General features: G+C 44.0%; 1 protein-coding gene across 1 annotated transcript; it reads right to left on the reverse strand.

Moving 5' to 3' along the window:
• Positions 1-24108, reverse strand: LOC126106342 (uncharacterized). Its single transcript, XM_049912592.1, has 5 exons — positions 24005-24108; positions 17280-17415; positions 13887-13972; positions 6694-6847; positions 1-3431 (listed from the first exon to the last, which is right to left on the reverse strand). The coding sequence occupies exons 1-5, from the start codon at positions 24080-24082 to the stop codon at positions 3340-3342; spliced, it is 546 nt and encodes a 181-aa protein (XP_049768549.1). The 5' UTR covers positions 24083-24108; the 3' UTR covers positions 1-3339.
• Between the last annotated feature and the right edge of the window lie 259 nt (positions 24109-24367).

Here is a 24367-nt window from a genome sequence, read left to right on the forward strand (position 1 = left end):
ATAGCGTGATGTTATTTAAGGGCAATAAGGACAAATTTTCATTAACTAATTCACTTATTATAATACGTTTATTTGAGGGAAACAGCAGAGCAACATGCAATGCGAAAACAATGGTTTTGAATCTGTCACGCCGGTAGAAAAGCCACGGATGCAGTCGACTAACTCTGTTGTCTAAAATCAACGTTATATAGAAATAAGTGCCGCGCGGGATTAGCCGAGCGGTCTAAGGCGCTGCAGTCATGCACTGTGCGGCTGGTCCCGGTGGAGGTTCGAGTCCTCCCTCGGGCATGGGTGTGTGTGTTTGCCCTTAGGATAATTTAGGTTAAGTAGTGTGTAAGCTTAGGGACTGATGACCTTAGCAGTAAAGTCCCATAAGATTTCACACACATTTGAACATTTTTTGAACATAGAAATAAGTGAATGTCGTTTTGTTTGTGTAGGCCCTCATAGTAGCTCACGAAAATTAAAGAATATAAGAATACCATAAAGTAGAAATGCCTAATGAAATCAGTAAGATGTTTGCTTAAATGACATATTTCATTAGTATTTTCATGGGAAATGCGTGAATTTTAACTTGTAAATTCTTCCAATGCCATACCTGCGCATTATAAACGAGGTTATAAAAATTGTGGCTGTTTCTGTGTGATTAGTGTCCTATGTGCTGTTGCAAAGGTCTCAGGAAAATAATCTGTCGTTATTATTTGTCCTGCCATTTTTTGACCAAAAGATTTATTAATTTCATAAATGTCATTCAAACCATTTTTTTAAAAATAATAATGATAATGTGTATGTTTGTCACAGAGAAGTTATGGAGAAATTAATGCTGCAGTGTTTCACGGCTGAAATAGTCCTTCATGCTGTGCTAGCTAGCTCTTCTTCCACCCCTAAAACTTTTCAGCAAAACTATTCAGTGAATAACACGCAAAAACAGCCTGGATCGATGTAGCAAGAACAAAGTAATTTTGATGCTCTCTGGAATTATAGTGAATACTGGTGCTTGTTTCACGTATACTGCCTGAGTTCTGAAACTCAAGCGTCAAGTATACCGTGGTTCCCCTTTCTCCAAGCAAATTATTCTTTGAGGGTAGGTTTTTCCTGTTTTAACTTTGGGTACTTTATCTCACATAGAAGTATGTTTCTTCATAGGCTATTCATCTGAGTACTGAGTTCTCGTATTTAAAGAATTCAGTGCTAAATTGTTTTCTCTTGTGTTTCCTGTGGAAGTACCTGGCACAGCTGATGCCAATTGTACACTTTTTTTGTAACGTGTCTTTTAACTATCTGGCAAAATTTAAGACCTAGCAAGATATTAATTTAACATTCACTCCAAGTGCAGCCGAACGCGGCAAACCACGTGGTTCAACTGAAACGATGCCCAGGCGCCGAACAAAGACCAGGAAAGCCGGGGGTGAGTGGGCGGGACTTGTTCCGGGTGAAATCCTGGCGCTAACGATTCCTCGCAGCCAGGGCCCGCTATACGCAACGCTGGTTCGCTCGCGCCCGCCACGGGTCCACAACGCGACACTGCAGTGGTGTGTCACGTATTAGGTACCTACTCGTCCGCCGCCAGCTGTGTTTCCTTCCCCCACCTATCGCGCGGCACTCTCCACCTTAAGACCCCGTCCTCGTGACATCACAGTCCCTCTACTCGCGCAGCCAGCGCTGTAAATATCGCTGCTGCGAATCGAAAGCCAAGGAGATCAGCGGCACGCGTCACTATGTACACAGTGAGTGGATGCCACAGATGAACCTAGGTATGGTACCAGAGATGACATGACACCTCTGCTACGAGACAGACTGTCTTGATTTCTCGGTGTGATGGTAGCGTCCTGTACGGTCAGGAAGCGTGACTGTTACAAATCACATTGTAATTAGCACACAACTATAGAAGAAATGGTCAGGTGATCGTGTTCACGTGTATTTTAAAGAGCTGGTCATTATCATCCCGTTTACCACTTCACAGGTTCAAAACACATACACGTGACGAAATGTGTACTGCAGAGGTGAAACACTTTTACCACGAGAGAACGGACCCTACCGGTGTCTCTGGAACGATTATCTACAGTGTCAAACTTGAATCTGCGAGAGGGAAAAGCCATATGTCCCAGAAAGTAAATTCTTCACTAGACACGAAGAAGTACCTTACTGCACAACCGGTTTAAGCATGGTGTAGTTGAGGTACCTTGCAGCAATTGACTCCAGGGTAAAACAATATACACCATTACAACATACGTTAGCCATCGACTTTGGCCAGTAATCCAGCTTTAATGTACTGGAGATTTTGCACCTGTACTGTTCTGTTTGCAGCTGAAAGATTGTATTGTGCAAGTTTATATTATTCATATACATCGTCGCAGTACAAGATTGTATTATGAGCATATAGGTTTATTCATAATGTACCCCAAACGCAACCACAAGCAAAATACAGCAAAGTAGACAGTAGTGGGAATGCTGCATCTTTATCTTGTCCATCCTTCACTGACCACTAGCAGTTACTATCACAAAATGATTTCTGCTCATCAGGTATGTATTGCAGTATTTTCTTAACATCGTCCAGTTTGTTTTTTTTTATTTTTACTGGAACAAGACCACACTAAATGCTTTATTATATCGACATGGCCCATTCTCTGACTCAGTACCTTCCTAAGGACCACTTTTGTTGCTGGGACGTGACCCCCTGTTGTAGCAAACGATGCATACAGATATAAAGATCATTTATCTCTGATTGTCTTAATTTGGGAAAAAAGTGGGCATGATCCATTTTTCAACTGATCGATTAGTTAGGTTTTAAATATTCATGGGGCTCTATATTTTCTAGATCAACATCACTGATAATGATCACAAATATTTTGCACCCGACAGACACGTCGTTTGATGTTGATGTGTGCAGTATGTAAGTAATATCATGTTTCTTCTCTAGTGTAGCCAACGTTTTCTTACGTTATTGCGATAGGTATAGATATTTCTGTTTTTTATATTATGTGCCAGATACTACTGACTAAGATCTGTATGCCCAAATACCGATCTGCAAATAAATAGTTTCGAAATGCATCTCTTTGCCTCCAACTAGATGCCTTTTATCAAAGTTGTGAGCATTAAAACTGTAATGTATCCACGGAGGTTTCAGAATGCACGAGATGACTTGCTGTAGTTCCCTTATGCAACTTTTGTGTGGCCACGCCTTTGGGCAGAAGACTTTGTTGCGAGTTCATGCTTCGGCGCGGCTGATGCAGCGCATTATGTTCTTGTGTGGCCAAAGAAGCTGGAAACATTTGCAGCAGTCGGTCGCTGTTGAAACGACATGAGTGGAGACGTGGAGACCTAGGTAGGGTGTTTCCCTCAGACGGCCCGGTTGGGACTGGTGGGCACCAGCTCACCCCTCAGGTATCTGTACTGGCTGTACACCACCAGGATGAAGTACACACTCACACCTGCAACAGAAAAATAGTCTTAGGATACTGGCCCTGCTTGAAAGACATAAAATTTGGTGTCTCTCAATATTGGCACCATTAAGGTTCAAGGAATTCCAATCAAGACAGTGACAGGACAGCTGATGTTTGACAGCAAAGGGGTGATGTAACCCTGCAGACTGCAGTCCATGTAAATAACGACCCTCTTAAGACAACCATCTACATCTACATTTATACTCTGCAAGCCACCCAACGGTGTGTGGCGGATGGCACTTTACGTGCCACTGTCATTACGTCCCTTTTCTGTTCCAGTCGCGTATGGTTCGTGGGAGGAACGACTGTCTGAAAGCCTCCGTGCGCGCTCGAATCTCTCTAATTTTACATTCGTGATCTCCTCGGGAGGTATAAGTAGGGGGAAGCAATATATTCGATACCTCATCCAGAAACGCACCCTCTCGAAACCTGGACAGAAGCTACACCGCGATGCAGAGCGCCTCTCTTGCAGAGTCTGCCACTTGAGTTTGCTAAACATCTCCGTAACGCTACCACGCTTACCAAATAACCCTGTGACGAAACGCGCCGCTCTTCTTTGGATCTTCTCTATCTCTTCCGTCAACCCGATCTGGTACGGATCCCACACTGAGGAGCAATACTTAAGTACAGGTCGAACGAGTGTTTTGTAAGCCACCTCCTTTGTTGATGGACTACATTTTCTAAGGACTCTCCCAATGAATCTCAACCTGGTACCCACCTTACCAACAATTAATTTTATATGATCATTCCACTTCAAATCGTTCCGCACGCATACTCCCAGATATTTTACAGAAGTAACTGCTACCAGTGTTTGTTCTGCTATCATGTAATCATACAATAAAGGATCCTTCTTTCTATGTATTCGCAATACATTACATTTGTCTATGTTAAGGGTCAGTTGCCACTCCCTGCACCAAGTGCCTATCCGCTGCAGATCTTCCTGCATTTCGCTACAATTTTCTAATGCTGCAACTTCTCTGTATACTACAGCATCATCCGCGAAAAGCCGCATGGAACTTCCGACACTATCTACTAGGTCATTTATATATATTGTGAAAAGTAATGGTCCCATTACACTCCCCTGTGCCCCTGTGGCACGCCAGAGGTTACTTTAACGTCTGTAGACGTCTCTCCGTTGACAACAACATGCTGTGTTCTGTTTGCTAAAAATTCTTCAATCCAACCACACAGCTGGTCTGATATACCGTAGGCTCTTAGTTTGTTTATCAGGCGTCAGTGCGGAACTGTATCGAACGCCTTCCGGAAGTCGAGGAAAATAGCATCTACCTGGGAGCCTGTATCTAATATTTTCTGGGTCTCATGAACAAATAAAGCGAGTTGGGTCTCACACGATCGCTGTTTCCGGAATCCACGTTGATTCCTACAGAGTAGATTCTGGATTTCCAAATCATCATTGAGTGTCCCCCAAGGCTCAACACTGGAACCACTATGGCTCAAAACACTCCAGATAAGACAGTGACACCATTGTGATGGCTTATAACATCTACGTCTATACTGGGAAAATGTAGGGTACTTTGAGTAAGAATATTATTTTAAATTACAAAGAAATGAATACGCCTAGCTGCATACAGGCGTTGATATAAGTCAACAGGGACACTTGAAAATGTGTGCCCCGACCGTGACTCGAAACTGGGACCTCCTGCTTACATGGCAGACGCTCTATCCATCTTTTTTGTTTTTGTTTTTTTTTGTTTTTGTTCGATATAGTTCGTTGCGTTTGGTCTGGGCGGACGTCACAAGACATCCGTTCAAGTTGATCGTTGGTTCCTTGACTCAGTTTTTTTTATTACAGAGAGCACGCGGCCCTCTGGCCGAACACTCTGAGCTACCGTGCCAGCGTCCATCTGAGCCACCGAGCACACAGAGGATCTCTGACACGCCTCCCGTGAGATTCCCAACTTATTGTCGCGCACTATATTCATAGTGCCTGCCCATTATTACTGGCGGCTTTTTGCCGATTCTCGTAAGAGTTCGGGCATCCGCACAGAAGAAGATGGTCAAATGGCTGGTGAGCTTTATATATATGGTATCTATTCTTATAATTAAGGCCCACCAGCCATTTGACCATCTTCTTCTGTGTAGATGCACAAACAGTTCCAGCACTCTTACGGGAATCGGCAAAACTCCGCGAGTAATCAGTATAATGGGCAGGGGCAATAAGAATATAGTGCGGGACAGTAAGTTGGGAATGTGGGTCTCACGGGAGGCGTGCCAGAGATAAGTCTCTGCAGTCGCACTATCCTTTGTGTCCTCGGTGGCTCAGATGAATAGAGCGTCTGCCATGTAAGCAGGATATCCCAGGTTCGAATCCCGGTCAGGCCACACATTTTCAACTGTCCCCCTTGACTTATATCAACGCCTGTCTACAGATAGGGGTATTCATTTCATTGTAATTTAAAATAATAGTGTGACCCAAAGTACCCTACATTTTCTCAGTACACACACACACACACACACTCATATATATATATATATATATATATATATATATATATATATATATGTGTGTGTGTGTGTGTGTGTGTGTGTGTGTGTGTGTGTGTGTGTGTGTACTGAGGAATATATATATATATATATATATATATATATCTTTCGGACATACACACACACACATTAGTTACATGCAGATTCAGTAATTGCCAGATACGCAAAGTACTATCAACATACTGAGCCTCGAAGGACACAAAAGTTATTTCTCTGAAATGGGTCGTTATTTACAACGACTGCAGGGGTGCAGCAAATAGCTCTGAGCACTATGGGACTTAACTTCAGAGGTCATCAGTTCCGTAGACTCAGAACTACTTAAACCTAACTAACCTAAGGACACCACACACATCCATTGCCGAGGCAGGATTCGAACCTGCGACCGTAGCGGTCGCGTGGTTCGAGACTGTAGCGCCTAGAACCACCTGGCCACTCCGAAGACGTAGGGGTCCACCATCCCTTTTCTGTCGAAATTCCACTGTATCGCTAATGGTTGTCCAGATTGGCATCTGCGGATATGTTTCATGTATTTCATAACGGCTGTAATCGTCGCAGTGGCTGTTCCTTCGGAGATGCTTGCATGTCCGGACGAACATTGCATCGTAATTCGGAGGAACATAGGCACTGAAATATAGTATCGATGATGATTACGGTCCGGCGTCCCGCGACTGACCCTTGATGGACTATTTTTCCGTCTGCAATTTTTGGTACTGGAAGACGTGCGGCGCGGTCCGTGGTTACGCACCTGCACGCACCAGCAGCACGAAGACGCTGACGGTGGACCTCTGGAGCTGGCCCTCCATGTAGCTGAGGACGGCAAAGGCCAGCGCGAGCAGGGCCCAGACGGGCAGCACCACCATCTGCTCCACCACCCACGGCAGCACCAGGCCGGGCTTGTCCTGCCAAAAGCCACAAGTAGCAGCACCAACGTCTGCACCAACATGAGCCACGGCTTCAAAAACGACGATTCAAGTTTGAACTCCATGTCTTGAATATTGTCCAGCTACCTAGCTGCTACCTGCAATCATGATTGCAGGTACTAGTAGATGGGAACAATGGCAGGAGGGTGTCCACAATGAGGAAATCAAAGAAAAACTGGGAATGAACTCTATAGATGTAGCAGTCAGGGCGAACAGGCTTAGATGGTGCGGTCATGTTACACGCATGGGAGAAGCAAGGTTACCCAAGAGACTCATGGGTTCAGCAGTAGAGGGTAGGAGGAGTCGGGGCAGACCGAGGAGAAGGTACCTGGATTCTGTTAAGAATGATTTTGAAGTAATAGGTTTAACATTAGAAGAGGCACCAATGTTAGCACTGAATAGGGGATCATGGAGGAACTGTATAAGAGGGGCTATGCTCCAAACTGAACGCTGAAAGGCATAATCAGTCGTAAATGATGATGATCATGATGATGATGATGATGATGATGATGACCTAGCTGCTACCAGCTAATCGTTACTCCTCATCTGTGGAGCATTCATTATTAATAGCCATTTGCCAGTCACATTCTACAAAATTTTAAGTAACTAGAATAAAGCCTAGCCCCAATATCCTTCACTGAAATTAACAAAATTCTGAAAATTCTAAAAAAAAAAGGCAGTCTCATGTGGTGTTCTGAAGGAGGCAGGGGTAAAATACAGGGAGCGAAAGGCTATTTACAATTTGTACAGAAACCAGATGGCAGTTACCAGACTCGAGGGGCATGAAAGGAAAGCAGTGGTTGGGAAGGGAGTGAGACAGGGTTGTAGCCTCTCCCCGACAATATTCAATCGGTATATTGAGCAAGCAGTAAAGGAAACAAAAGAAAAATTCGGAGTAGGTATTAAAATCTATGGAGAAGAAATAAAAACTTCGAGGTTCGCCGATGACATTGTAATTCTGTCAGAGACAGCAAAGGACTTGGAAGAGCAGTTGAACGGAATGGACAGTGTCTTGAAAGGAGGATATAAGATGAACATCAACAAAAGCAAAACGAGGATAATGGAATGTAGTCGAATTAAGTAGGGTGATGCTGAAGGAATTAGATGCTTAAAGTAGTAAAGGAATTTTGCTATTAGGGGAGCAAAATAACTGATGATGGTCGAAGTAGAGAGGATATAAAATGTAGACTGGCAATGGCAAGGAAAGCGTTTCTGAAGAAGATAAATTTGTTAACATCGAGTATTGATTTAAGTGTCAGGAAGTCGTTACTGAAAGTATTTCTATGGAAGTGAAACATGGACGATAAATAGTTTGGACAAGAAGAGAATATAAGCTTTCGAAATGTGGTGCTACAGAAGAATGCGGAAGATTAGATGGGTAGATCACATAACTAATGAGGAGGTATTGAATAGTATTTAGTATTGGAGGGCAGCGTGGAGGGTTAAAATTGTAGAGGGAGACCAAAAGATGAATACACTAAGCAGATTCAGAAGGATGTAGGCTGCAGTAGGTACTGGGAGATGAAGAACCTTGCACAGGATAGAGTAGCATGGAGAGCTGCATGAAACCAGTCTCAGAACTGAAGACCACAACAACATGTAGTGTTGATGGAATGCAAAAGAGAATTATGAAAAGTTGTTCCAGCTTCATAAGTGATGCCCTTAGTGATGTATGCAATGCATCAGTGACGCAGGGAATTTTTCCAGACAGGCTAAAATATGTAATTGTTAAACCTCATCATAACAAAGGTGATAAGACAGACTTAAACCATTGTCATATGAATATGGTGTCCAATGGAACAGACACCATTGGTGATCCTGCATCTCTCGAAGGAGGAAATTATAGTGAAATCCAGACCTTTGTAGCGGCTTGCAGCGTTGATAAATATCAACGGGAACAGTTGAAAATGTGTGCCCCGACTGGGACCCAAACACTGGATCTCCTGTGTACATGGCAGCCGCTCTATCCGACTGTGTGTAGTGTGTGGTCGGTAAGTAGGAAATGTGAGTCTCACGGAAAGCGTGCCAGGGGGATGTCTCTGCAGTCGCACTATCCTCTGTGTCATCGATGACTCAGTCGGATAGAGCGTCTGCCATGTAAGCAGCAGATCCTGGGTTCAGGTCCCGGTCGGGACACACATTTTCAACTGCCCCCGTTGATATTTATCAACGCCTGTAAGCAGCTACAAACGTCTGGAATTCACTGTAATTTCAGGGGCTATTATCGTCTAATATTCTCGTTGACATCTTTTTCCAAATTATTCGAAAAAGTAAAGTGCTCAAGAGCAGTCTCACACCTAAGGGGAAACGGTTTATTTGGCATATCACTGTTTCCACAAGAGCTCCTTGACTGGCCTGCTGCTTGTATATTCAGTCATGAAATAGTACAAGCATTAAATAATGAAACATCGCGAGTTGGAATTTGTTGTGATATTTCCATTAGGTTTGACTGTGTAGATCATATTACTCCGTTGAGAAAACTCAAGTTTTATGGAACTTATAGCTCTACGCACAGCTTGTTTGAATCATGTTGAACAAACAGAATGCATAAGGTTATGTCCAATAATTCAGTCAATGCCCGAAGGGCAGAAAATTTTAGTGACGGGGTATATCAGTATGGGGTCCAACCTATTCCTTATGTAAGTGAATGACCTTCCACTTAACATTCAACAAGCAGAATTGGTACTTTTTGCAGACGACACTAGAGCTATAATAAACCTCGTTAGAGACAAAACAACAGAAGAGATGCAGAATGACATGTTACAAAGAATTATAAAGTTGATCGTAGACAATGGACTCCCATAATTTCTTAAAAATACGCCCTATATTCAGTTCTGTACAAAAAATCGTGTGTAGAAGCAAAACAAATCTTCGTTATTATTTACTTATTTTAGCGCGCTGAAGAAACGATATAATTGTCGTCTGATACAATATTAACCCATGGCGACAGACACATGCAATTTTACAGATTTTCGCACTCAGGTTACCAAGTAATAATCACTTATTTAGTTACACAATCGAAGAAAGCCTTTCACACAAAAACGTTCATGGAAATACTATATCACGTTTACAACGTCATAATGGTGACGTGGGACCTCTTCCCAAGGAAAACAACGCAGACCTCCTGGACAGTTTTAATGTAAAAGAATTCGTCTTTTCTACGGAAATTACATTGCAGGTAAGCCCCATTTGCAAGTGCACAGGGGCGCTTGAAACTGAAACGGCAAACGGTCTGGAAAACAGCTCGAAAACAGATGTAAAACTGGGAGTGTCCTCAAAACGTTTAGAAAACCATTGTAATTTTTCAAGGCCACAATGAATTCTTCGAAACTCGCGTTTCGTTTAACACCAGTCAGCTTAGGGGTAATAACGGTGTTTTTTTGGTCATACTTTGTCCCGTCCACGATGCTTTCTAAATACATCCCCATCAAATCAGGAATAAGGTGTGTGTCACCTTGTAACGTCTTACTGTGGGCAGTGTGTATTCGAGTCCATTTACAATTTGAAGCATGCAATCATTTCCGGATGTTCTAATTTTCGTTCCTTCTCAATTACACAACAGTGGGTTCAAATCGAAAAATCCTTCGAGGCATGGCCCTTGACTTAACAAACGTATGTTTCAGTAATATGTAACGTCTCCATAGACTTTGTTCAGTTCAGCCAAAAAGTGTTGCAACTGATGATGTAATAATGCATGCGATTTCATAAACTTTACTGTTCTTACAACTAATTTCATCACGTTTCCACGCCTGCAAGCTTAGCACAAAAATTTCTTAATGTAGAGGACAGTGAGCACCATCTGTTGGCGGCTGTAACTTTTTGCTCTTTCATAGGCAAGTAAAACGTTAAATTCTGTCTGTATGGTGTTGTAGTGCTGCCCGTAGAAAATGTAATTGGTATAATAGATGTTGAGAATTCCCCTTCTTCCCTTGCATTGTTCCTATCCATTTTAAACTCTTGTTACGATAGATCGCAAGACTGTCTCTTTTTGCGCAGATAGTCACTGGACCTGTGTACTCCTTTTTTACCACGAACAAATGACGAAGAGTAAACAGTGGTGACGCTACAATTCTCCTAATTATATCGTGCCAACCGAACATTGCCTGCCGCAAAACCAAATCAAATGTCGTGGTGTTCCGTGTACTTCTGAGGAGGACCGAGCAAAGGCGAAACATGCCGAGCCTCGACCGCACGCATGCAACACGTCATTCTCGCGTGCAGTTCTGCATGCCACGAGTGACCTTGTCCTACATACACTACTGGCCATTAAAACTGCTGCACCAAGAAGAAATGCAGATGATAAACAGGTATTCATTGGACAAATATATTATACTAGAACAGACATGTGATTACATTTTCACGCAATTTGGGTGCATTGATCCTGAGAAATCAGTACCCAGAACAACCACCTCTGGCCGTCATAACGGCCTTGATACGCCTGGGCATTGAGTCAAACAGAGGTTGGATGGCGTGTACAGGTACAGCTGCCCTTGCAGCTTCAACGCGATACCACAGTCCATCAAGAGTAGTGACTGGCGTATTGTGACGAGCCAGTTGCTCGGCCACCATTGACCAGACGTTTTCAATTGGTGAGAGCTGGAGAATGTGCTGGCCAGGGCAGCAGTCGAACATTTTCTGTATCCGGAAAGGCCCGTACAGGACCTGCAACATGCGTTCGTGCGTTATCCTACTGAAATGTAGGGTTTCGCAGAGATCGAATGAAAGGTGGAGCCACGGGTCGTAACACATCTGAAATGTAACGCCCACTGTTCAAAGTGCCGTTAATGCGAACAAGAGATGACCGAGACGTGTAACCAATGGCACCCCATACCATCACGCTACCATACGCTAGTATGGCGAAGACGAATACACGCTTCCAAAGTGCGTTCACCGCGATGTCGCCAAACACGGATGCGACCATCATGATGCTGTAAACAGAACCTGGATTCATCCGAATAAATGACGCTTTGCCATTCGAGCACCCAGGTTCGTCGTTGAGTACACCATCGCATGCGCTCCTGTCTGTGATGCAGCGCCAAGGGTAACCGCAGCCATGGTCTTCGAGCTGATAGACAATGCTGCTGCAAACGCCGACGAACTGTTCGTGCAGATGGTTATTGTCTTGCAAACGTCTCCATCTGTTGACTCAGGGATCGAGAGGTGGCTGCACGATCCGATACAGCCATGCGGATAAGATGCCTGTCATCTCGAATGCTAGTGATACGAGGCCGTTGGGATCCAGCATGGCGTTCCGTATTACCCTCCTGAACCCACCGATTCCATACTCTGCTAACAGTCATTGGATCTCGACCAACGCAAGGAACAATGTCGCGATACGATAAACCGCAATCGCCATAGACTACAATCCGACCTTTACCAAAGTGGAAACGTGATGGTACGCATTTCTCCTCTTTACACGAGGCATCACAACAACGTTTCACCAGGCAACATCGCTCAACTGCTATTTGTGTATGAGAAATCGGTTGGAAACTTTCATGTGAGCACGTTGTAGGTGTCGCCACCGGCGCCAACCTTGTGTGAATGCTCTGAAAAGCTACTCATTTGCATATCACAGCATCTTCTTCCTGTCGGTTAAACTTCGCGTTTGTAGCACGTCCTCTTCGTGGTGTAGCAATTTTAATGGCCAGTAGTGTATGATCACTTACGTAACAGTATTGCGTTACATCGAAAATGTTCATTTTAAGCTTAACACAATTTTAATTTCAATAGCAGCAGATATGACTTCTGTTCACAGCCACTAGGACCATAATGAATGGATTAATCAAAAACACGTTTCCATAAAGAAGCAAGGAAGAGTAGAGTTTTAACGTACCATACATATCTAGATCACTAGAGACAGAGCACAATCTCGGAACGTTTCAAGGATGGGGAAGAAAATTAGCCATGCCCTTTCAAAGGAACCTTACCGGAATTTACCTCGAGCGATTTCTTCTTCTTCTTGTTCTTCTTCTTTTTATTCTGTAGCGGTCAATCCAAGGATTGCTTTGCAACAGCTACAATGGCAGCTTGTCTCCATTCTGTGCGTCTATCAGCTTTTCTCTTCATTTCTTTATAGGTGTTATATCCCACATCTTTCACGATTTGATCCATGTACCTCAGTCGTGGTCTTCCTCTTGGACTTTTTCCCTCGACATATCCCTCTATGATTGTGTTCAGGAGTCCTTTATGTCTTAATAGATGGCCTGTAAATTGTACTCTCCTTTTAACAATGAAACTCCAGAAGTTTCTCACCTGCTCTTTCCAAAACCATCTCGTTTGTGACCTTGTCGATACATTTTATTTTGAGCATGCGCCTATAGCACCTCATTTCAAAGGAATTCAGCTTCTGGTCTTCCTCTGCCCCGAGAGTCCATGTTTCACACCCATTGCATGCCACGCTCCACACATATGATTTCAAAAATCTTTTCCTGGTTTCAAGGCTGATGCTCTTAGATGTTAAGATGTTTTCCTTCTTGTTAAAGCAGCCTTTGCTTCAACAATTCTACTTCTCACTTCTGCCTTGCTCCTTCCATCCCTCGTAATATTACTGCCCAGATAAGTAAATTTATCAACTTGTTGAAGCATTTCATTGCCTACATGAACTTGGACTTCACTTGATCTTTTTTGTCGCATGCCATTACTTTTGTTTTTGCTTTATTAATTCTCATATTATATTCTCCCCCCATAAATTTATCCAGTAGGACTACAAGATCTTCACTTTCAGCCAGGACAGCTATATCATCGGCATATCTTATCATATCTATTCGTTGGCCATGAATTTAGGGAAACCAAAATCTGTATGGTTCGATGGGGACTTGAAGCGTCGTCATTCCGAATTCGGGTCCTGTGTGTTTCCAGAGAGGAGGCACCCAAGTAGTGTAACCAGTGCTGCAATATGTCCACGTGTCACTGAGGCAGGCTCTGTGGCACTGTTGAGCTAAAGAGTTGGTTTGCTGGGTATGGATCCAGAAACGTCAGCGAGCCGTAAGCAGTGCCTGTTGACATTAGAAACACTCACCTGGCGAGCGCCGAAGATGAGCATGGTCGAGCAGATGCCATCCACTACAGCCATGGCGGTGATCCCGTAGAAGGTGGCTCTGAGGACTGCGGAAAGGAAAAGTCTCAGAATGAGGTAGTCGTTGTAAGCTGGAGGACAAAGACAAGTCAACTTGAATAACGATAAGCACTCTAGACAAGAAATTAGTCACCATCGAGATACATCACCCTAATACCGTCCAACACCACCTCCATTCCGTTGTCAGGCCACGAGTGGCCTACCGGTAACATCCGACCGCCGTGTCATCCTCTGTGGAGGATGCGGATAGGAGGGTCGTGGGGTCAGCACACCGCTCTCCCGGTCGTTATGATGCTATTCTTGACCGAAGCCGCTTCTATTCGGTCGAGTAGTTCCTCAATTGGCATCACGAGGCTGAGTGCAGCCCGAAAAATGGCAACAGCGCATGGCGGCCTGGATGGTCACCCATCTAAGTGCCGACCACGCCCGACAGCGCTTAACTTCGGTGATCTGACGGGAACCGGTGTATCCACTGCGGCAAGGCTAACACAACCTCTAGCTTTGATAATTGCATCAGTTCAGGAAGAAAGTCCACAAGTCGCTTCAGCTTTCGCATATTCAGCTTACGTCAGTCATTGATCAGTAGATCACTAACGGCTACCACACTGCAGGGATGTTGACTGCTACGTGTCGCACATTTTTCCAAATTGTTCTAAAGCAGGGTAATTGAGAAGACGAGTTGAGGTGTGGTAGTGTGCCTGAATGCCCATCAAACCAAGAATGTATGTGTGCAGACCTGTGAACATGGCTGTTGTCATCGTGGAGAGCTAGGAGCATGGACAACACTTGATAATGTTGTGATGAACATCTGGGTTCATGTTCGCAGTAATCTGAACTCCTTGTTCCAAGCGAGACACCAAACACATCCCCACAACATCATACAATGTCCAGTCAGATTAATGTGACGAACTGCCAAAAGCCTAAATAGCTACCTTTTTTTCACTGCGAACTGCTATGAGACATCCACGAAGAGTGTCATTGAAATTCTGGAAGGTACCGACAGAGATGTGGAGTCAAAATGATTGCAGTGCCATCACCAGCGCCGGCCGGTGTGGCCGAGCGGTTCTAGGCGCTGCAGTCTTGAACCGCGCGGCCGCTACGGTCGCAGGTTCGAATCCTGCCTCGGGCATGGATGTGTGTGATGTCCTTAGGTTAGTTAGGTTTAAGTAGTTCTAAGTCTAGGGGACTGATGACCTCAGATGTTAAGTCCCATAGTGCTTAGAGCCATTTGAACCATTTAAACCAATGGTCACTTGCCCGTTTCAGTCGTAGTTGCCAATGTTGTGGTGTTAACATTGGCACATGCATGGGTCGTCGGCTGCGGAGACCCAGCTTTAGGAGTGTTCGGTGCACTGTGTGTTCAGACATACTTGTATTCTGTCCAGCATTAAAGTCTGATGTCATTTCTAGCACAGTTCGCCCCCTGTCCCGTTTTACCAATCTGCCCACCCTACGATGCGCAGCATCTGCAATGGGGCGTGGCCACTGTAACGGAACATATTAAAGGCTTTACTGTACCGAAGTATGCGATACCCTCCAAATTCAACCAGTTTAACGAGTATATAGAAAAGTTATTGTGTATGTTAACAATGATTGCATAACATGTCTGCATAAACAGTCAACCCATTAAATTATACTGAGTAACTGACCCACACAAAAGTTTATATCACTTGATCACTGATACAGCAAATGTCATCATGTAAAAACACTAAGTTCATCTTAAATAATTAATATGAAGTACGAAAAATAGTGGACAACTTAGCTATTTTGGATCTCCTTAAATAAAAATCACCCAGTGAAACCTATTTGTTCACTAGGAGCGTTTTCACTCAGTTTTCACGTAATCAATCCTATTTTAGACGAAAACCAATGTAATTCTTAATAATTCATGTTATTTACTTATTTATGCAAATTAGAGAAGTTAATTGACAAACTTCTAAAAAACGGCCTTTTTGTAACAAAGAATTATTCTGTCAAGTCAACAAATCTGTCTGTCATTTTAATAACATGTTAAATTATGTCACTCGATGCAAATTAATAACTTTTCTGCACGAATTATGATAACAGATGTACATGTGACTTGTAAGCTATATCTCTTTTTAGTAGTTCTTTGACAATGTTATAAATACAAGCAGCAAGAACGGTCAAAGAGGCAGTCAGAATGTCACTTTGGTAAAGTGTGTTTGTGTGTTATTGTTTGAGGTGGATAAACATTGCAAAGAACATGTAACGGAAGTACTACTTTGTGTTGAGTCATGGTCTTTGGTGGACAGTGGAATTAAGATGGCCACCAGAGTAATAAATATTTGAAGTTTACATATTTGTTGGTTTCGCTCGTTCTTTATCATCAAAAGCACATAAAAAACACGGGACCTCATGTTTTTAACCCTAGACAACCAGATTTAGAGCCAGCATCAGCATCGAGAGACAGCAGCGATCCAGCAAGTAGCAGCGAGTTCCACAACACAATGCATTTTAATGGCGCCAACCTAACATCAAGTGCTAACAAGCTCCGTAAATGGGAGTGAAATAGTGCGATTATAGCAATTAGCAATATCTACGACCAGGCGACCATTACACCACCCAACCCCACAATTTCTGGACTTAGTTTTACCTTGACTTTGCTACATGTTGCAGACACTCACAACACTCCTCGGAACATCGTACAAGTCGTGCAGTTTCCGAAATGCTCGTGCCGAGCCTCCGGGCCATCACACTCTGCCCTCGGTCAACGTCAGATAGCTCGCTAGTACTACTTGTACCATGCGTGTGTCTAGCTAGTTGAGTTGAGTTGTTTGGGGAACGAGACCAGACAGCGAGGTCATCGGTCTCATCGGATGAGGGAAGGATTGGGTAGTAAGTCGGCCGTGCCCTTTCGAAGGAACCATCCCGGCATTTGCCTGGAGCGATTTAGGGAAATCACGGAAAACCTAAATCAGGATGGCCAGACGCGGGATTGAACCGTCGTCCTCCCGAATGCGAGTCCAGTGTGCTAACCACTGCGCCACCTCGCTCGGTGTGTCTAGCTAGCAGCCATTCCTCGCCAGGTGATGCTGCTATCTAATGGATGGGTGTACATCGATAGTGGGTTTGTTGTCATAATGTTCTGGCTGACCAGTATGAAAACCACTCGAGATAACTCACACATTTAAGTGTAACATGTCTGCCAAAACAAATAATAAAAATTTAATTGCTAACGATGGATGATATTTATTCTTATCCACAAGATGTAACAAATAAGTAGCAACTAAGATAAAAAAAGTAGTGCAAAGACTAACAGTTTATAATTTATTAAATTGGCAGTCGTGATTATAACAGTGGCAACGACTCACTCACCTGACAGCGTGATGTCATACATTTTCTGCTTTTCTGAGTCCCACGAGCCGCTGAAATGTTGGTACACGTCGTCCATGTCTTGCTCCAGATTGCGCATCATCAGCGGTGCTCCCACAACGACCACCAGAGAGATCACCTGTTGCGCACACACACACACTCCTGTATGAACGAAATTAAAGAACAACAGTATCTTAAGTGCTGAAAATAATCACTAAGGGAGTTCCACAGGGATCGATGTTAGTACGTCTTGTTTATGTTATATACACGGTGTCAGGAGTGTAAGAGCAGGTATTTCCATTGATTGCTGAGGACTGTGTACTGAACAACATTTCATCAGTGCGTACTTCGCCCGTACACATAAATATAGCTATTACGACTAGAACATTTTTAGGTTGGTTAGTGCAGGGTGAGTTATTAAACTACACTCCTGGAAATTGAAATAAGAACACCGTGAATTCATTGTCCCAGGAAGGGGAAACTTTATTGACACATTCCTGGGGTCAGATACATCACATGATCACACTGACAGAACCACAGGCACATAGACACAGGCAACAGAGCATGCACAATGTCGGCACTAGTACAGTGTATATCCACCTTTCGCAGCAATGCAGGCTGCTATTCTCCCATGGAGACGATCGTAGAGATGCTGGATGTAGTCCTGTGGAACGGCTTGCCATGCCATTTCCACCTGGCGCCTCAGTTGGACCAGCGTTCGTGCTGGACGTGCAGACCGCGTGAAACGACCCTTCATCCAGTCCCAAACATGCTCAGTGGGGGACAGATCCGGAGATCTTGCTGGCCAGGGTAGTTGACTTACACCTTCTAGAGCACGTTGGGTGGCACGGGATACATGCGGACGTGCATTGTCCTGTTGGAACAGCAAGTTCCCTTGCCGGTCTAGGAATGGTAGAACGATGGGTTCGATGACGGTTTGGATGTACCGTGCACTATTCAGTGTCCCCTCGACGATCACCAGTGGTGTACGGCCAGTGTAGGAGATCGCTCCCCACACCATGATGCCGGGTGTTGGCCCTGTGTGCCTCGGTCGTATGCAGTCCTGATTGTGGCGCTCACCTGCACGGCGCCAAACACGCATACGACCATCATTGGCACCAAGGCAGAAGCGACTCTCATCGCTGAAGACGACACGTCTCCATTCGTCCCTCCATTCACGCCTATCGCGACACCACTGGAGGCGGGCTGCACGATGTTGGGGCGTGAGCGGAAGACGGCCTAACGGTGTGCGGGACCGTAGCCCAGCTTCATGGAGACGGTTGCGAATGGTCCTCGCCGATACCCCAGGAGCAACAGTGTCCCTAATTTGCTGGGAAGTGGCGGTGCGGTCCCCTACGGCACTGCGTAGGATCCTACGGTCTTGGCGTGCATCCGTGCGTCGCTGCGGTCCGGTCCCACGTCGACGGGCACGTGCACCTTCCGCCGACCACTGGCGACAACATCGATGTACTGTGGAGACCTCACGCCCCACGTGTTGAGCAATTCGGCGGTACGTCCACCCGGCCTCCCGCATGCCCACTATACGCCCTCGCTCAAAGTCCGTCAACTGCACATACGGTTCACGTCCACGCTGTCGCGGCATGCTACCAGTGTTAAAGGCTGCGATGGAGCTCCGTATGCCACGGCAAACTGGCTGACACTGACGGCGGCGGTGCACAAATGCTGCGCAGCTAGCGCCATTCGACGGCCAACACCGCGGTTCCTGGTGTGTCCGCTGTGCCGTGCGTGTGATCATTGCTTGTACAGCCCTCTCGCAGTGTCCAGAGCAAGTATGGTGGGTCTGACACACCGGTGTCAATGTGTTCATTTTTCCATTTCCAGGAGTGTATATGAAAAAAGAAACGTAAATAAGTTACAAACTACGGCGTGGGCACACTTTATTCAATATGGAAACGTCACTATAGATACTCAGATTTGGGTTATGACATGTTCGATATGCCTGCCATCATTAGCGATGATGTGGCGCAGACGAATAGCGAAATTCTGCATGACCACCTGAAGTGACGGAACATCGATGCTGTCGATGACCTCCTGAATGGATGTTTTCAGTTCAATAATGGTTCTGGGCTTATTGCTGTACACTTTCTTTCAAATACAGTCCCACAAAAAGCAGCCGCATGTGTTCAGATCCGGAGAATATGGCGGCCAATCGAGGCCCGCTTCTGACGCCTCTTGGTACTCCAGAGCCAGAACACGGTTCACAGAGTGCTACTCCAAGACATCAGACACTCTCCTGCTTCGATGGCGTCGAGCTCCGTCTTGCATGAATCACATCTGGTCGAAATCAGGACCACTCTAAATAATATCAACTTCCAAAACCTTCGCGTACGCTTCGGTAGTCACCATACCACCAAAGAATGTCGCACCGATTATTGCGTGACTGGGCGTTGCAAACCACGCAGTCACCTGCTGAGGGTCGAGAGACTTCTCGATGGCGAAATACGGATTCTCAGTACCCCAGTCAGTTGTTTATTGACGAGCTCGTCCAAATGAAAGTGAGCTTCGTCGCTAAACCGAACCATACTAATTCCCATGATATCCCGTGGCCAGCCGTGCAGTTTGAACGTCCTAACGCAAACCGTTCAAAAGTTATGACGGTGTTATGTCGTATAGTTCAGTAACCGTCACCCCGTATCTCCAAGTATGCATGGCACAAGCAAGTCATTAATGTTTATTTTCCTCTGGGCAGCAGGTCAGGTATTCAGGTCTGTGTACTTGGATGTAAAGTGGATAGTCAATACTGACAGGCGTAGCCCATTTTGTGGCTCAGTTAAGACTATCCAGGAAAATCAGGTAGTAAACTTTGTGAAATGTTTGCGAGAGGACTGATAGATGTAGGAAGAAACAACAACTCACATTTTGATGTGGGTGAGTGTTAAGGCAGCAGTGTTCATAATATCTGTTCCTATACCCCTAACACCTTCTATACGAGTAAGTAAATTATCATGTATGTCATCATCATCATCATCATCATCATCATCATCATTTAAGACTGATTATGCCTTTCAACGTTCAGTCTGGAGTATAGCCCCCCTTATACAGTTCCTCCATGATCCCCTATTCAGTGCTAACATTGGTGCCTCTTCTGATGTTAAACCTATTACTTCAAAATCATTCTTAACCGCATCCAGGTACCTTCTCCTCGGTCTGCCCCGACTCCTCCTACCCTCTACTGCTGAATCCATGAGTCTCTTGGGTAACCTTGCTACTCCCATGCGTGTAACATGACCCCACCATCTAAGCCTGTTCGCCCTGACTGCTAGATCTATAGAGTTCATTCCCAGTTTTTCTTTGATTTCCTCATTGTGGACACCCTCCTGCCATTGTTCCCATCTACTAGTACCTGCAATCATTCTAGCTACTTTCATATCCGTAACCTCAACCTTGTTGATAAGGTAGCCTGAATCCACCCAGCTTTCGCTCCCATACAACAAAGTTGGTCGAAAGATTGAACGGTGCACAGATAACTTAGTCTTGGTACTGACTTCCTTCTTGCAGAAGAGAGTAGATCGTAGCTGAGCGCTCACTGCATTAGCTTTGCTACACCTCGCTTCCAGTTCTTTCACTATGTTGCCATCCTGTGAGAATATGCATCCTAAGTACTTGAAACCGTCCACCTGTTCTAACTTTGTTCCTCCTATTTGGCACTCAATCCGTTTATATTTCTTTCCCACTGACATTACTTTCGTTTTGGAGATGTTAATCTTCATACCATAATCCTTACATTTCTGATCTAGCTCTGAAATATTACTTTGCAAACTTTCGATCGAATCTGCCATCACAACTAAGTCATCCGCATATGCAAGACTGCTTATTTTGTGTTCACATATCTTAATCTCACCCAGCCAGTCTATTGTTTTCAACATATGATCCATAAATAATATGAACAACAGTGGAGACAGGTTGCAGCCTTGTCTTACCCCTGAAACTACTCTGAACCATGAACTCAATGTATGTAATGTTGTAAAATGGTGATATTTGTAGAGGAAGCAAGTATTTTAATCAGATACATTAGGGAATTTTGAGCAGGTGTATATGTAATAAATGGAGTGGTTTTCTGCAAAATAACTGCCACTCAATATATCACATGGCCTGACTACAGGTACGTGAGCGAAGATCGATAAAAAACCGATCTGAAAGTCACTTGTTTCAGATCTTCTTACTCATCCAAGTTCTGCAAATTCTGCACTTTAAATTATCGAGATGAAAATGTCAAAAAAGTTTAATTAGTTTTCATATTTTTATTCACCGTATTCTGGAATCATATTGTGGGAGTCGAATTCCTTTGCGTTCCTCATTTCGTTAGCTTTCTAAAATGATAACCTATAAGGGACGATCAAAAAGTTTTCGTTTGAGGGCGTTGCCGCAGCGTATATGCAACGTAGCGCGACACCGATGCGGGTGTATAACCACCGACATGTAGTCAAGGGATTAATGTGGCACTCGAGTCTTCTTGACGTGCGTGCTGTAAATGCGGAAAAGTAAACTATGGCGAATTATTACCAAATGCGTCCAAACAGCACCAGCGTACTGCTCATCTTACACGGGTAGACATGCATCGGAGAATGAAGAATGTGTGTGGGGCAGCATGCCTGCTGAAAATCACCGTTGTGCAGAACTGCGTCCAGGGCTGCTGCTGCTTCCTGATAACGGACGTCATAGTCTCGCAAATGAAGTTACGCCCCCTCGAGTAGGAGACACTCGAACACACGCTCTATATATTCCTGATCTCTTCCCATGCGATTACCACACATTCGAACCCTTAGAAAAGGCCTTGAAGGGTCAACGATATTTGTCGGACGAGGATTTGCAACACGCAGCTACGGACTTTTTCACGTGGCAACACAGAGCTTCACCGAATGGATATCTTCATCCTGGTACGTTGGTGCTCACGGTGATTTTGCCTGATTGGCTTATTGATCGCCACTCGATATTCAGAGAATAAATAAAAGCATTAACTTTCTTGGCCGGAAAATTGGCAATAGTAACAATAAACATCAGTTTAGTATTTACAGAAAACCTACCACCACAGATGTCAGTATTGGCAACTCATCTTGCCACCCCCGCCAACAAAAAATGGCATATTTCAGAACGATGCTACGCCGAATTTAAAAAAGTACCAGTGAGTGACACAGACCAACAAAATGAAATCAATATAATTAAAACAGTTGCTCATAATAATGGATATAAACCCACAATAATAGAAAAACTCCACAACAAAATGCAGACAAAAGCCACAGATCCACTTCACAGCAGTCACTTCAAGCCAAAGCAGTGTGCCACTGAAGCCAAACCTAAATATGCTACTCTCTCATACATAGGCCCATTTTCATACCAAATAGAAAAACTTATTTAAAAAGAAGAAAAATATCACAATCAGATTTTCCACAAATAATAAATTACAACAAAAAGTAATCCATGATGTAAATACCTCCAAGAGTCCCTACCGTAAATCAGGAATATACAAACTCAGAATTCTACGTTGGACAGACAGGCAGAAGTTTTGAAATTAGATACAATGAACATACTGATGCTTTTAGACTTGGTAACTTGAACAAATCAGCATTTGCAGCCCATATTGCTGAAGCAAACCATTCAGTGGGAAACATTGAGGACAACTTAAAAATTTTGCGTCTAGCAGAAAAAGGAGGCACTATGAATATATTAGAAGAATTAGAAATACACACACATACAAAAACAGCACCCCAGACTATATCCTCAACGAACAAACAGAGTTAGCTAACACCCCCTTCCTGAAAAATTTCCAAAAATTGCTTTCCAGCCTCCAAAGCAAATATTAGTACACCTATCTGCAGATCAAGTAGCAAATTTATATGTTACTATAATTTTCACGATGCTTAATGTAATTAAAAAAATACTATTTTACCTATACAGTTTATATATATATATATATATATATATATATATAATTAAACTTTATAATTAATTTAACAATATCAACTCAAAAATTCAACGTCTCTGTACTAGTGTAAAAGCCATTACAGTTGCGTAAATGAATATATGATCCTTTCCAAACATAGGACATCATCGTCAAATGTTACGATACATCATAGCATCTGTGATACTCATGTGTTTGTAAGCTCTTTGTATGTATCAAAACATGTGGTGCGTGGTAGAAATCTCCTCAGTGATAAATCTAAAGTGTTCAGTGAGAACAATTTACGTGTGCAACAATAAGAACGCAGTGGGAATGTATTTACATTTGATGGACGAATGTTATGAAAACAAACACTCCAAACCGACGTTTCACGTAAGTCACATGCAACGAAAATCCGTAACGCAACCATCTATGTGTGGCGTGTTTATAATTATGCATTATTTATATTTTAGGACAATTAATCTGTAAAAAACACACAACATGTCATAAACAAAGCGTGTAAACCGTCTGAGGATGAATAACAACGATTTGAAACCGGTAACGGTATCCTTTGAATAAAGGAACTGAAAGTAAATTTGTGGCTGGTTGCTGTCCGAACACCATCAACATTTGTCTTCAAACAACAGCCACGGTCTCCACCATGTCATCATATGACAAAATTGCATAAGTATTTCTTTCTGAGGTTGAGATTGTGCTGTTTTGGAAGCTCCTGGTGCATCAAAACCTAGCGCCGGACTGGGACAGAAGTAAAGGTTTGAGGCTGCTGCGGGAGTAGTGACAGGATGGTGTAATTTGTCAACACACTTACCAGCCACAGGGCTCCTATGATGACGCAGCCCTTCCTTAGCTCGTACCTCGCGCAGCACGTGTTGAGCATTACCACCATCTCGGAGTCCTGGCGCTGAACCTCGGCACTTCTGGAAGCAAGGAGGAGCGAGAGTGACATCTTCTGTAGAGGCTGATCGCTTTGGAGAGAATTAAGGCACTAGGCCAACGATGGTCAACAAACGACAAAAAATGTATTCGGCCAAACTTTGATCGCCAATGCATTGGCGTTCCGCTTCGCATCCACACCAAACGAAGTACTTGGTGCCATGGGATTCGCCGGCCGTGGTGGCCGAGCGGTTCTAGGCACTTCAGTGTGGAACCGCGCGACCGCTACGGTCGCACG

The sequence above is a fragment of the Schistocerca cancellata genome, chromosome 10, assembly GCF_023864275.1.
Source record: "Schistocerca cancellata isolate TAMUIC-IGC-003103 chromosome 10, iqSchCanc2.1, whole genome shotgun sequence".
Taxonomy (NCBI): Eukaryota; Metazoa; Arthropoda; class Insecta; order Orthoptera; family Acrididae; genus Schistocerca; species Schistocerca cancellata.